General features: G+C 39.0%; 3 protein-coding genes across 13 annotated transcripts in view; all 3 read left to right on the top strand.

Moving 5' to 3' along the window:
• LOC115731019 (probable disease resistance protein At4g27220) overlaps nt 1-1,570 on the top strand; it is a 213,595-nt gene extending 212,025 nt beyond the window's left edge. Inside the window, exon 8 of the mRNA XM_048279420.1 lies at nt 938-1,570. Within this exon, the coding sequence (XP_048135377.1) occupies nt 938-1,570 (633 nt within the window). The remainder of the gene's footprint in view (nt 1-937) is intronic.
• Nucleotides 1,571-3,820: 2,250 nt separating this feature from the next.
• Nucleotides 3,821-11,222, top strand: LOC115730514. The gene is made up of 6 exons (XM_048279788.1): nt 3,821-4,483; nt 5,302-5,997; nt 6,106-6,813; nt 9,552-10,064; nt 10,988-11,050; nt 11,142-11,222. The coding sequence occupies exons 1-6, from the start codon at nt 3,821-3,823 to the stop codon at nt 11,220-11,222; spliced, it is 2,724 nt and encodes a 907-aa protein (XP_048135745.1).
• A 17-nt stretch (nt 11,223-11,239) lies between these two features.
• Nucleotides 11,240-14,059, top strand: LOC115730515. Of its 11 annotated transcripts, none has more exons than XR_007198523.1 (5): nt 11,240-11,417; nt 11,828-12,093; nt 12,654-12,819; nt 13,128-13,430; nt 13,928-14,059. XR_007198523.1 is itself a non-coding variant. In XM_030661139.2 (4 exons), the coding sequence occupies exons 1-4, from the start codon at nt 11,395-11,397 to the stop codon at nt 14,015-14,017; spliced, it is 495 nt and encodes a 164-aa protein (XP_030516999.1). In that variant the 5' UTR covers nt 11,240-11,394; the 3' UTR covers nt 14,018-14,059. The 11 variants fall into 11 exon arrangements, 2 of the variants coding, with proteins under 2 accessions (XP_030516999.1, XP_030517000.1); XR_004014145.2 differs by lacking the exon at nt 13,928-14,059 and adding an exon at nt 13,573-13,650 and having other exon boundaries at nt 11,828-11,990; nt 12,664-12,819; nt 13,128-13,530; XR_004014146.2 differs by lacking the exon at nt 13,928-14,059 and adding an exon at nt 13,573-13,650 and having other exon boundaries at nt 11,828-11,990; nt 13,128-13,530.
• The last annotated feature ends 385 nt before the right edge of the window (nt 14,060-14,444 follow it).

The raw sequence follows: 14,444 nt of genomic DNA, 5'->3' as shown, positions 1-14,444 counted from the left end.
CAAGAAGGTCAGAGTCGGGATCGCATCCAATCACGCTCCAGTGTCCTCTTCAACCGAGAGGTATGTGATTAACCAGAAGCTAAAGTATAGCCAAAATTAGAACTAATTAAATTTACTTGCAATCTTTACTTTGATTGAAATATCTCACAAGAAAATCAGTAGCACACAAGCATAAGTACTTAGAGTTGCCGACATATACGAGTTGGAATTTATTACCTTTAATTTCCTTGTCGAAGGAAGCTTTACTCTCCCTTGGCCTTAGGTGACCCAGCAGAAGGAATCTGAGCCCGCTCCCCGTCAGGAAAGAGTCGTGCAAATTTTAGTCGTGGGTCCCACGTGCTTGTTGGGGATGACAATAGTCCAAATTAACGAAACACAAAAAAAAAGTCAAAAACTTGTTGGATGGATGGGAGCGATGGATGGGTGAAGGATTTTCTAGAGTTTTTAGCAATGAACCTTTGGAAAAACATAGAAAATAAAGCTTTCCATTGTAGAGCAGGGGCAATTGGGTCTTTTCACCTAAAATCTTATGGTCTCAAACATGTAGGCTGCGTATGTAGACTCATCTTTAAAGAAATTACTGACAACGAGGATGATTAATTGAGATGGGTTATATGAGCTTACCTTACAGGAAGTAATTTAGCTTGAAAGCTTTATTTTCCTTTCGCTTTTTGGGTGACTAGTTTTCGTTGTCACTGGAAAATTGATGGTCAAGTTCATTAGTTGTCTTTTGGGGTCATATAATTGCATTTTGTATTGTAAATTAGCTTTTGTTTATCATAAATTTTTGTGATGGAAAAAATTATCTAAAGGTTGTAAAGTATCTTGCTTGTAAATTTTCTTCAGTGACCAATTATGACAACTTGCTATAAGCATATAAATTTCCTGCCCGTCCTTTGTAATTGTAAATTCTATTGTTGATGGGTCTGTTCATCAGGTTTCATTTCCATTCTTGGACTCATTGAGAATAGAAGAACTTCCCAATTTAAAAGAGATATGGAGCGATGAATCTCCACTAGAGTCAAGCAATCTCCGATCTCTCAAAGTGGTGCAGTGCGAATCTCTCTCAAAGGTTATCAGCTCCAGATCGTTGGCAAAGCTACACAAGCTGGAAACTTTAAGTATCAATGATTGCAGTTTGGTGCAAGAAATTTTTAACCTTGAAGGACCAAGCGCCAATGGAGATGTTGAGACTTTGTCAGAGTTAACCACCTTGGAATTAAATAAGTTGGGGAGCTTGAGGCGCATATGGAACGAGAATCCTAGTGGAATAGTGAGTTTCCATAAATTAAAGGAGTTTAAGTTGGATGGCTATGACAACCTCGAGTTTATATTTTTTCCATCCATGGTGAAATCTCTCCCACAACTGAAAGCTCTAACAGTATCAAATTGCAAGAAGATGGAGACAATCATCGCGGAGGAAGAAGGGCTGGGAATGGAAATATCAAAAACTTTGGCATTCTCAATGTTAACCAATTTACGCTTAGATCGTTTGAAAAGTTTGAAGTGCTTCTCTCGCAGAAAGTGTAAGATTGATTTTTTCTTTTTATCACTAAAGATTTTCGTGTAGATAGATTTATCCTCGGAATACAAATGATGACATTATTTTCATCTAATGACAAACCAATGACAACCAATGACAGGTTCATTAGAAGGCGAGAGTCGTGGCCGTGTCAACTCACACTCTGCTGCACTCTTCAGTGGAGAGGTATGTGATTATGTTATATCAAATTAGATGCACGAGACAAAGCATAACAAAAGCTCAACCCATAGTTAGAAGCATCATGCCAAGATGCTGTCACGACTCGAGTGTATGACATGGCAATTTTTTCCTTTTTTGTCTGGTGTATGAAATGGCAATTGAGATGCAATAGATCTTAACATTCATAATATGGATAATTAATCGTTTTATATATTTAACCTTTATCACATCGAAATCCGACTTAGAGAAGTGTCACAAGCACTATGTAATAGTAAATATTTTGAATACAAAATTGATAAATTAGATCATGACAACAACAATTAATGGCAGAAATTGAGAGAGATTATTTATAGTATATTAAATTCCAGACTAGCAGGCGGAGATAACTGTTTAACTAGCTTTAGTAATGACATTTAATAGGAGATCCACTAGGTATAATCTCAACTCCAACTTTAAAGAAGATGACAAATCATTCAAGTTAAAAAAGGGGAGCAAAGGCAGGTGGAAAATGCTTTATTATTATTTTTTATCAATGAAAATGACGTTACACTATTAACGATAAATGTTCTGGCCATATACGCTATTTTACGGGACCAGTCCCGTTTTCCAACATCGGCCATTGGATTTAAAACAAAACAAATTCCACTTGTTAAGTTGGTCATTAATAGTAATCTACTAACATTAAACTGAATTGGTAAACTAATGATAAACAATTGCCCAGCTAAGAAGAAAAGCTCACGGCTATAGTTTATACGGGAAAAAATTGCAGTGGAGTGGAGCGTTTTAGTTGAGTAGACAAGATTGCCCTTTTATAATTACATGATTATCATAGAAGTTGATGGTGGGGCTTTGCCTTTTTTCGTCGTAATCTTGTCGGCGTTGACGATACTCCAATAAACGAAACACAAAGAAGTGAAATTTGTTGTATGGATGGAAGTGATGGGTGATGGCGCGGCAGACTAACGATTTTCTTATAGTAATGAATGTTTGGAAAAGACTAGTTATTCTTTAAAAATAAAAATAAAAATAAAAATAGAAAACAAAGCTTTCCACAGGATTATGATTCCAGCGGAAGTGGAAGAACATTTCACTAGAAAATGAAAGAGAGTAATTTACGGGCGGGTCCATTTTGACTAAACTAAAAGCAATATGGGTCATTCACCTGAAATGTTGTTAGGCTGTGAAAATGGGCCGTCCCACAAGATTAATATGTTGGCTCTCCTAGATAATTTTAATCTTCTATAATGAGTTCATAAAATCTTCAACCATTTGACTCAAGTGTGTGTATGATATGTCGTCGGTATCTAACTATTGGACTTTCTAGGACTGACAAAAGATCAATGAATTTTAAAGGGAAAACTAAATCGAATTAAGTATAGTTCTTTCAAGTGTGGAATGATGCAAGTAAAGATTTGTTCGTTTGATCATTGTAATTCCTTTTTAAATTGCTTTAGAGTGATATAATGTTGATTTTAGGCATTTGGTAGTAGATAAAATCACACCTTTTCTTTCTAATTGTTAATATTCTTCCTCAAGCTATCCTCAGCTGCATTTTTCTTTTACCACGTCAATCCATTGACTTCTAAGTTCTAACGTTAGCTACCCTTTTGAAGTGGCTCTTGTTTCTCTAAATAAATTCTTCCTCGTCTGCAAGTGAATTATTTTAGGTAATTCATTATTTTAGGGAAGTAACTAAATTGAAGAGAGGGAGAGATTTTATTTAAATTTGGAATCCACGGGAGACTAATGTGATTATATGATTGTCATATGAGCATATCCAGATTACTATTTTGTCCATTGTCAATAGAATCTGGTCAATATAGAATTCCTACTTTTTTTATTTGTCTCCAGTAATTGAAATAGCGTTCCCTTCTCGTCCTAGAGTCATCCACATCAGTATGGAGGTGTTTTGCTAACTTTTTTTATTTTATTCTTTTTTTCCTTTTGTGCAACTTAAGACAGAACACCAATTCCGTGAATCTATAATTTACATCATGGCACTCATCTGTATTTACATCTTGGAAGTTCATGAATTCATAATTTAACTGAATCACCAATTTCGTGAGCAAATACCCACAGGTTGCTTTGCCTAGCTTGGAGACCTTATCTATCACCGACATGGATAACATCGAGATGATATGGGACAATCAAGTTGTTGCGGAATCTTTCCCCAAGTTAAAATCGCTTTTTGTGGAGAGATGCAATAAGCTTGTGACCGTTGTTCCTCCTTTCGTTCTAGGACGGCTCAAGAGCCTGGAAAGTTTAATGGTAGAAGCATGTGGTTCCCTTGAAGTTGTTTTCGGACTTCAGCCACTGATTCCTCTAGATGGGCATCCTGTCGCTCTTCCGTTAAAACATCCGACAAGATCGGGATTACCAAAGCTAAAGTGTGTATGGGATAAGGAACTCCACCAAGTTAAATTCCAACGTCTACGATCCGTTAGCATTTCCGAATGCAATAGCCTCACCTCTCTATTTCCAGCCTCGGTAATCAGAGATCTAATCCAACTTGAGGAGTTGGTGATCTGTGAATGTGGCATTGCGGAGCTCATCGAGAAGGAAGAAGCACTACTATTTCCCAGGTTTGATTTCCCAAAGTTAACCTCCCTCAAGCTTAAAGATCTGACCGAGTTGAAGCACATCTACACCGGAACACATACTTCCCATTGGCCGGCATTGAAGACCTTGACGGTGGATGGCTGTAACAAAGTGGAGATACTTGCTTCCCAAAATGAGAATGAGATACCACGTCATAAACAGCCTCTCTTCTTGATAGAAAAGGTACGACCCAAGATTATTTGTTTAGCTTCCATGGTGAATATTTGAAGTGATGGTTAACGTCAAAGCCAAGCATCGCGGGGATGTAAACTGGATGACTCTCTTTGAATCCAAAGAAATATTACAACATTGAAACATCATATGTTCTTCAAGTGTTGACCAAACGTTCTTGTCCATGTCTGTCGTACCAAATGCATACTCATTGAAACCTTAAAGAAAAGGCTAATTCCGATGGTTTAGCTCTCTCTTAAGTACCACAAAGATTGAAAGCACGTGGCATGTGATGTGATCTCACCATGGCACAAAGTGTGTTGTCTAATGTGAACCCTATACAGATATTGATAGTATGCTAAAAACGGAGAGATGGGACGTTATCATTGACATTAACAACTGAAATTCGTGCAATTGTGGCTGTAATTGCTGCAACTGTTATTTTTACAATGGATATATCTACGTAAAGATGAATGTAAGGAGTTAACGTTTAAATATGGATACAAGTACAATATAAAAAATCAGCGACAATGTTTGTGTCATGAGGGCATATATCTTTCCATTGAGTCACAAGCGATTCAGTTTTCTTTTTGTTTTTTTTTTAAGATTCGATATTCCAAAATGCTGTTATTGTGCACGATACACAGGACTTAAACCATAATACATGAATACTTTTTTAACTAAGGTGACTTCAGTTTCGATTTGACTTTTGTTTTTTCAGGGGTACATTCCCTAATCTCCAAGAGTTGATTATTCACGACTAAAGTCATAATACCTGAGTTCTCTTTTAAATTAGCTGGCTTTAACTTCTGATTTGATTATTCTCTCAGGGCGCATTCCCTAATCTCCAAGAGTTCAAATTGGATTTATGCGAACGGATGGAGATATGGCATGGGGATTTTCATGATGAGGAATTCTTCCGCAAGCTTAGAGTTCTTAAGTTTCGTCATCTCTCCAAGGGATCTGCAACATCCACAAGTCGTTTTATTGAGAGTTTAACCAACTTGGAAGAGCTAGTCGTATGTGAATCTTATCTAGAAGAGCCAAGCAGCAATGTGGAAGCCATGGAAGGCCCTAGTCAAGAGCAAAAAGTAATATTACCCTTTTCAAGACAAATTAAACATCCGATGGCTCTAAATGTGTCAAATTGTGATGGGTTATCAAGTATGTTTACACCAACAATAGCTGAAAATTTGGTGGCTCTCACAAAATTGAGGATAAGTAATTGCAGGATATTGACAGAAGTCCTTCATGACGAGGAAGGTGAGGAGAGGCGCGAAGTGGCTTTCGATCAATTGAAGTGTATGGAGCTTGATGGGATGATTGAGTTGACATGTTTCAGCCCAGGTCGATGCGTTTTGAGGTTCCCTCTCTTGGAAGATGTCATTGTGAATGGATGTCCCAACATGAAGTTCTTCTCCGAGGGGCCAATAGAGGCCCCAAAGCTGGAGAGAGTAAAAGTAGATACGGTAGAATTTTGGAAGGAAAACCTCAACATGACCATCCAAAATACGTTTAAAGAAATGGTATGCATTAGCTACTAAATTCTGTGCAATTGGTTGTTTTTGATCACCGACGAAGTAAATGCTTTTGGCTAACTAGAATTTTACGTTTAATGATGCATTTTCCGACAGGTTACTAAGGCTAAGTTTGTGCGGCTGTTTGAGTTCCCCGAGCTCGTTGGAAAGTGGCACAACGAACATAATCCTGTCAATTCATCTTGGCAATTAAAAGCCCTGGTGGTGGATGAGTGTCCATTTATTAATGCTATGCCATCCAAATTGATGCTTGTTTTAGAGAAAATGACGAGCTTGCATGTGCGCGATTGCAAGTCTTTGGAAGAAATATTTGATCTTGAAGGGCTTGAGCCGATGGAAAGCACTCGGGTGCTACCTCGCTTAGAGGATTTGCGCTTGATCAATCTACCAAAGTTGAGGCAATTATGGAACAAAGATCTTCAAGGAACGATGCGCTTCAATTCTCTATATTCTCTTACCCTTTATAAATGCAGCAATCTAAGACATGCTTTCACTCCATCGATGGCTTGGTGCCTTGCCAATATATATCGTATGGAAATAAGGGAGTGTGATCAGATGGAAGGAGTGATCGAAGAGGAAGAAGGGCATGGAAGCGTAGTGGAGAAGATTTCATTCCCGAGGCTCGGTCGGATGACACCGAAATGGTTGCCTAATTTGACTAGTTTCCTATCGGGAAAGAATCATGCGCTGGATTGTCCCAAAATAGAATATCTAAGGATTGCCCACTGCCCCAAAATGAGAAGTTTGACATGGCGGTCTTCAATGGATATCAACCATAACACGCCTTCACTTTTCACTCCACAGGTTAGTCTTCTTTTTATAAATCCAATGCTTTTGTTTTTCAGATAAATCATCTAGTCAAATGAATGCACGTGTCACATGAACCAATTTTGGTTCCAGAGCAATGTAACATCCGATTTTGGCTTTTTGTTTTGTGTAAAAAAAAAAATCCTCCGAACACGGTATCAATCAAGGATAAGCAATTGGTTTCCTCTTGCACCCACTTTTTGCCGGTGGTTGGATCCGAATCTTCTCAATGTAGAACTACTAAATTGAGCCAATTTGCTTTTTCTAGGATCATAACATAGGTCATTTATTCAAGTCGTTATGTTGCCCATGCTTGTTATGAATTAATTTTCTTTCAGTACAAAAATTTCCATAAATAATAGAGACAAAACTAGTAAACAATTAAAGTTATTTTTTTTTATCTTGTTTGCCATCAAATTTTCATAAGCCATGCTCGCAATTAGTGTTAGTGTTGAACAAGTAGTGGTGCTCAGAGTAAACAGAGGAAATAATCTCCGTTGCGAGAAGACGCATTGAATTGTGCTGGACTCGAGTTGCAAATTAATTATAAGTGAAGTTGCTCTACTTTCATTTGTGCTCCCATTCCGTGGCTTATGGATCTCAACCATCGATTCATCCGTACCCGTATGATACTAAGATAATGAGACCGATTCAAGTTTGCTAATAATTTCTGGATTTTTCTAAATCTAGTAAAGATGAAAATGGGAAGCTAATTTTTTCAATAGATAAAAAAGATAATGTAGAACCAGCTTATGCCCGTCGTTGGAGCGTTGTTTACTTGCACCCACCAACGTGGCATTGGAGCCGACTTTAGGAAGAGAGAAGAAGAATATGTATACATATCTTGACTGAATTGAAGCACGTGTGTCAAACCTACTTTGAATGGTGCTTCAGTTTCAATCATTCCTTGAAGTAAATAAATCTAAGAAAGTCTTAGCTTATCTAATGTTGCATCATCAAAAGATTAGCGCAACCAACTTTGATAATGATAAGTGCAAACAAATCCGGCAAATTGCATGTCCCCCCTGGAGTGCTCTAAATTTTGATAATGATCAGTGCAAGCTGCTTTTTAATTTTTAATATTCATCATTGCAACTTTCCAAAAGTTAAAGGGATAAGGCGTGGTCAGTATTAAGTATCAATTAAACTACATAAAAGCCGATGCTCAATGTACTAGTGATTATAAATGCATTCATCATTTCACGCTTTTTGCAATGCAATAATATACTAGGCCTTAGTCATCAGTCAATTGAAATGAAAGGATCAATTAGCCCCTCCTTGTTTATGTCACTAACAAGCTCTTGCATTCTCATGATATGTGAGAGCTAGGGAACTTTGGAAATTCTCTTTTTGAGGTGATAACTCAATACAATCACATTCATTGTGTCATTTTTTCTCAATATGGCAGGTACAATTTCCCAGGCTTGCGCATATGGCTCTCTCTCACATGGACAATTTATGCAAAATATGGACCGACAATCCTCTAGAAACTCTCACTTTTGACTCTCTGTGGGTAGTGAAAGTCAAAAATTGCCAAAGCCTTGAAAATCTGTTTCCGCATTGGGTGGCTACAAGTTTAACCCAACTCGAGAAGCTTCGAGTGGAATCTTGTAGGATCGAGGAAATAATCGCTAATGGAGATGACACTCCACACTCCAACATTGCTCAAGTTCTTTTTTCGAAACTAACCTCTTTGGTGTTACATGAAATGCCAGGACTCAAGAACTTCTGTCATAATTTGCCCACTTTGAATTGGCCATTCTTGAAGGAATTGCGAGTGACTCACTGTGATAAAGTGAACATGTTATCTTTTGCAGCATCCATGAACAAATGGACTCGGAGAAATGATCAACAGGATCTTTTAGACCAAGAAGCACACTCTTCGTTTGAGAGGGTATGATGATTACAATTGGCAATTGCTTTTCCTTGGTTTCTACTTTGTTCTTTAACGTTCCCACTAATCTCATGTCCTCTGCACGATCACATGTCACGTTATGATACCATACGAAATATGCTCTCCCTTGCCAATGAGATTGTCGACAACATAAGATATGTTTAATATCTCAAGTATACTTTTCATTTGTGGAAACACCTAGGATATTCCATTACGTAGAACTACAAAAGTAATAACAAATTTCTGTTGACTACACGATACGTTCGTAATCCACTCCTATCTAATGGTGCTCCTTGGGGAAGTCAATGAGGATTCACGCGAGATCCTCTCCATTGTTGACACATGTCCTGCATTGTACTTTTATGCTCTATTATTATTTTTTCTACGAACTCTAAGAAAAATAAACTCAAACAATTTTTTTGCACTTATTCTTTAATTCGCCCGTTATATTTAATGTCCGCTTCACTATAGAAATTGCAAAACCCGTTACCTATGAGTTTGCAAATGAAATAAGATGTCTCTTATATATTAAGCACACTTTTAAGGATGTGGACCCCATAATTTTTAGAAACATTACGAGTGCACCTCATTACAAAAAATTCCAGATAAGATATACCTAATATAAGAGGAATTTGGTGAGCTGGAGGGCTCTGGAATTTAGATTCACTCTACCATCATCTACTTGAGATATGTAAGTAGAGCTCTTTGGATTTAATGAATTGTAAGAAGATGGGCACCTATCACGCAAATCAAATGAAATAGGTTTACCTTTTACAACTAGTGATTTATTGTTGAACCTCTACTTGAATTTATTTCTCTCACTGTATTGGCAATTTGACAGGACTTTCCGAACTTAGAGGGACTTTTATTAGTCCATAAAGACATTGAGATGATACAGGATGGAAAATATCCGGATGACATCTTTGGCAAGTCTAAAGCATTAACAATGGCATGCTTTCATGAGGAAAAGGCCGTCTTTCCATCTAGATTCCTCCTAGAGAGATTTCAGAACCCGGAAAGCCTCGAGGTCTTCCGTAGCTCCTTTGAAGATATATTCCCTGACAAAGCATTTGTTGACGAGAAAAGAAATTCGGTGCTTGAAAGTTTAAGAGTACTTAAGTTGAGCAAGCTGTGCAAGCTAAAGCGTGTGTGGAGAGAAGATTGTTTGATGTCCAAAATTCTTCGAAGCATCAAAACACTTGAGGTCCGGGATTGTCCTGAGTTGACGATATTATTTCCGGCCGTGACATCCTTCCGGAATTTGACGGAGCTAGTGGTGAGCAATTCCTCCGGATTGGTACATCTAGGGACAGCTTTCGCGGTCGCAAGTTTGGTGCATCTAACTGAGATGACGGTAATAGGATGCGAAAGAATGAAAGAAGTAGTAGCAAAGGATGAAAATAGAGAAAGACAAGACATTTCTTTTGAGAAGCTAGAATATTTGAGACTCCAAAATATGCCAAGCCTAGAATGCTTCTCCTCCACCACAAGTTGCAACTTGAGGTTTCCATCCTTGTGGGAGATTGTAGTGGAAGAGTGCCCCAAAATGAACATCTTTTCTAAGGGTACTGCGCTAAGCACGCCAATGCTAGGTTGGGGGACACTGTTTGGATACGACTGGGAACGCATCTGGAAGTGGGAGGGCGATCTCAATAGAGCCATACAAAAGTTGTCGCCATAAACAAATATATATGCGCAATTAAAAAAAATGAGGTAAGGTATATCCAATTGAAATTGATTTCTTTCCCAATTTTCATTTTCCCCTTTTGCCCTTTGCCCCCACCGAGAGAGGAAGAAGAAAGGTGGAATGGCGATGAGATATTTTCATCTTTCGATTCTTTGCTTCGGTCAGGCGATATCATCATCAACCCCCATTGGATTTTTCTTGCGAGCTGAACAGTGAGCCGCTCCCTCCCACCATTGCTGGAGAGAAGACGAAAGTAAGTGCGACGCCGAGTCTCGACAGTGCGACGCCGAGTCTCGACAGTCCTCACTTCATCAAAGATGGTACTCTCTTTTCACTCTTGAATCCGGAAGCTGGTTTTCGTCAAACCTTCCTCGATCACCGTCTTTTTTCAGCTAGGGCTCTGTTTTTCCCTTTTGCGCCTGTGACTTGAAGATCATGTAGGCTACCTTAGAGTCTGAAAGCGCTAGTCCTCAAATCAAACTACTAGCAATTATTGCCCCTAAAATCTATACATATTGCGTGCTTCTCCTATGAGTATGTGTGGTCTCTTGTTTATCACACTGGCTGTTTTGGAAAATGTGGATGGGCAGAGTACTCCTTGTGGCTTCGTCAGGAAACATATTCATTTAGACAGATTTTCCCCTGTGCTTGTGGTCTGTGTGGCTCAAATTCGTCTGTGTTCTTGGGAATGTCTACCTATTGCACTCTAGAGCATAGATTTTGACGTTTGACTTTGGATTGCAGGTTAAGATTGATGACTTCCATTATATTCTGTTAAAACTCATGAAACTGGCAACTACCGCCGTAAACTTAGGCCTTGTGTGATTTGATTCTCTCGTCATGTTGCAGCCAAGCTTGAAGTCTGAGGGGATAAATTGCATTCACCCAAGTGTCCTCGGCTTTGTAAGGTAATGGAATCTGATCAGGTCTGTGAAGTTCATGGCGGGTCCTACGCACATTAATCAGCACGGAGTTAGGGGAGAGACGAAAGTTCAAAATGCTCATCACGAGATTTTCAAGGTGTGAATCTTAATCTACTGGCTAATTATCCCCTTGACTGTGTTCTCGTGTTTGATTCGAATTCCATACAGGAGCTTCCATGTTGTTTGGCTGAGAGAGACTGTGTTAGATCTAATTCATCCTCGCAGTTGATGTCCACTTCTTGGAGATTTTTTTTTCCATCTACATAGTGTTTACAATATAGTTCAATAGATTACTAGAACAATACTCATTAATAACATGTATTAGAAAAGATGTTAGCTGGCAATTTCTTTCATCCTCGAGCACTTTCAAAAGGATAAATTCATCCTTGGATTTCTTCTACTTCAAGTCATTACCTTCTTGCTCTTTGCCATCCAATTTTATCCTTGGATTTCTCATTCCACTTAAACAATTTCGTATCTTGCTTGTTCAAACACGTACATTAGCAGAGTGTTTTGGGTGGATTCATCAAGCAAGATATTCAGGAAAAGCAAAGAACGTCTTAGGTATTGCGACAGTGAAGCCCATCAGGAGCTGCAGACACATCGGAGGGGCTCTGTCTCTGTGTTTTTCTTCTGGTTGATGTGCATTTTCGAGAGAACTCGTCTGCCTGTAGGAAACGTCCGCGTATTTGAGTTAATTGATGGGCATGATATTGTGTTCGAAGTCTCCATTTTGAGTGGTTCCAGTAAGAGCTTGATTTACATTGTTTGAAGTGAGTACTCGAAGTGTTACTTTAGGCTGGTTATAGCGTGACTTGACTTCTGGGTTTACAATTATGCCTCCCTTATTTGGTTGTGCTGCATCACTGACAAGTATACTTTTTTTTTTTGATGACCCAGGGGAACCCCGCACGGCCGGCAGCCGGGGGGTAAACCCTGGGGGCAACACGTGCTAGCCACTACACACGTGCCACCGGGTAAGTCACCCCGCGACACCCCTGGGATTCGAACACTCGACCTTTTACGAGAGGAAGAGTGCGCGAACCAGCGGCGCCACCCAGGTGGGTGGTTACTTTTTTTTGTTGTTATTTATAAATAGACACAAAATCGTTTTAGTAAGACTCTGGTTCGTTCGGCACATAATGATTTAGGTGGGAATTCTAGGTAGTTTGTCTCTTCGGTTGTGAAGACACTTGTAATGTATGTTCTGTCAAATTGTCTAAATTTTGATTGTCATGATAATCATATTTTACAATCTGTGTGTGGATCTTTTCATAGTAAGTCAATTGAAGAAATGCTTACACTAAAAGACTATTAAAGTTCTCATTTTTAGCTCAGCGCAGGAATGAACAGTTTAAAACGCAGAGTGAACCATTCTGAGCTTGTTTTTCGTGGTCCTACACCTCCAAAGCCCCTCACTACTCCTGAATTAGCCAGTGAATTTGATTTGGAGCATCCCTTCTTCAAAGTGGTGACAGCAAGATCATGAGAGTAAAGTGGTAAGATCTCTAGCCTAGTCCATCACTGATATTCTTCACAAGCTGCTCTATTTACTATCTGAGTGTGCAGTCACTTGAATGGTGAACTAACTGAAAATAGCTATTAATGGACAGCCACTTCTTAAAGAATGCTTTAGATTGCAGGTTAAGATTGATGACTTTCATGAGCCTCTTAAGGTTGGTGATTAAAGCTCCTGAACTAGCAAATATGGTCATGAATCTACATCATGTGCTTTTTTCGCAAGTGTGTTCTTTTGCGATGTCCTTTTAGCATACAGTAGTTTGTTCAAACATGTACATATGTGCAGGACTTTCCTAGTCAATTTGCAAAGCAACAAATTCAAGAAAACGAGGAAATGGCAACTCTAAGGTTTTCAGACAGATCATGGCCGGTGAAGCTCTTAAGCTACATGCATGAAATCCGGGTGTTCTTTGCTTCTGGTTGGCCCGTATTTGCAGAACTCATCGGTGTATGGGAGATATCTGTGTTTGAGCTCATCGATACGTCTCCATTTTCATTAATGCCGGTAAGGAGCTGATTTACAGCATTGATATAAATCCAGGATTCCTAATTCTGCCTCCTTTGCTCAGTAGTTGCGAATCAATGAAAAGTAGACTCTTTTCTGTTTATGTTTTCTTCTTTTCTGCGCTAGTCTCAATTCTGTACCTTCCATTTTAGAAAGAAACTCACAAATTTGGCGCTTCTTTGAGGTTTCTAGTGGCTCAACCTGGCTTATTTGGCGCTTCTTTGAGGTTTCTAGTGGCTCAACCTGGCTTATAGAACTAATAAAGTGTGATAATGTCAGTTAGACTTTCCTTGAGCAACCTGTTCTTTTACGAGGTCAATTTCAACTTAATCACATACTTCTTGTTATCTCTTTCCAAAATTCTTGATGATTTTCTGCAAGTCTTTTGCATGTTGGTGAAACTTGGTAGTTCGTTAGTTTCTTCTGATATGAAGAGCATTTGTCATTAATTCCGGTCACATTAACAGAATTTGGTTTTCTTGATAGCGGTAATTTCCAATCTATGCTAATTCTTTCCATAGCCAGTCAATTAAAGAGACGTTCAGCACCAATGTCTACAAAGTTCTCATGTTTTACTACAGGTGGGATCGAACCATCTACATGAAGAGCAAGCCATTCTGAGCTGGATTTTCATGGTCCTACACTTTCAAGGCCTCTCACATCTCCCCTAAACTGGCCAGCAATATTGATTTAGAGCGTCCCTTTTTCAAGCTTGTGATGCTGGTGATCCCTCGATGTCACATCAGTAGCCTGGGCTTACACCATCACTGATAAATCTCATGTTCAACATAACAATTTTCGTGCGTTGGCTGTGGAAAACATGTACATGTCCAGGGTGTTCCGGTTGGATTTGCCCACATATTCTGGAAAACAAACAAATGCCAACTCTTCAGTATTCAGAAAGATTGTCTGAAGCTCATTAGGAGCCATGGACAGGCCAGAGGGACCATAGGCCCTTATCTGCCTGTTGGCGTGCATTAGTCAGAGAAACTCATCTATTGCTGTAAATGTCTTAATGCTTGAGCTCATCAATTGGGATGATATCATGTTCAAACTCTCCATTGAGTGCTGCTTCTAATGTCACGATTCACGTTGATT

The sequence above is a fragment of the Rhodamnia argentea genome, chromosome 5 (genome assembly GCF_020921035.1).
Source record: "Rhodamnia argentea isolate NSW1041297 chromosome 5, ASM2092103v1, whole genome shotgun sequence".
Lineage (NCBI taxonomy): Eukaryota > Viridiplantae > Streptophyta > Magnoliopsida > Myrtales > Myrtaceae > Rhodamnia > Rhodamnia argentea.
The sequence above is the reverse complement of the archived record's forward strand: the minus strand, read 5'-3'. Positions and strand labels throughout refer to the sequence as shown.

Excerpts from the sequence above, each read along its gene's own strand:
- LOC115730514 (XM_048279788.1), top strand. The coding sequence starts at position 3,821 with ATGGATAACATCGAGATGATATGGGACAATCAAGTTGTTGCGGAATCT. Across the intron at positions 10,065-10,987 it reads TGCATCTAACTGAGATGACG|AGTACTCCTTGTGGCTTCGT; the intron begins GTAATAGGATGC and ends GTGGATGGGCAG. Across the intron at positions 11,051-11,141 it reads GATTTTCCCCTGTGCTTGTG|GTTAAGATTGATGACTTCCA; the intron begins GTCTGTGTGGCT and ends TTTGGATTGCAG.
- LOC115730515 (XM_030661139.2), top strand. The coding sequence starts at position 11,395 with ATGCTCATCACGAGATTTTCAAG. Across the intron at positions 11,418-11,827 it reads CTCATCACGAGATTTTCAAG|AGTGTTTTGGGTGGATTCAT; the intron begins GTGTGAATCTTA and ends GTACATTAGCAG. Across the intron at positions 11,991-13,127 it reads TCGAGAGAACTCGTCTGCCT|GACTTTCCTAGTCAATTTGC; the intron begins GTAGGAAACGTC and ends ACATATGTGCAG.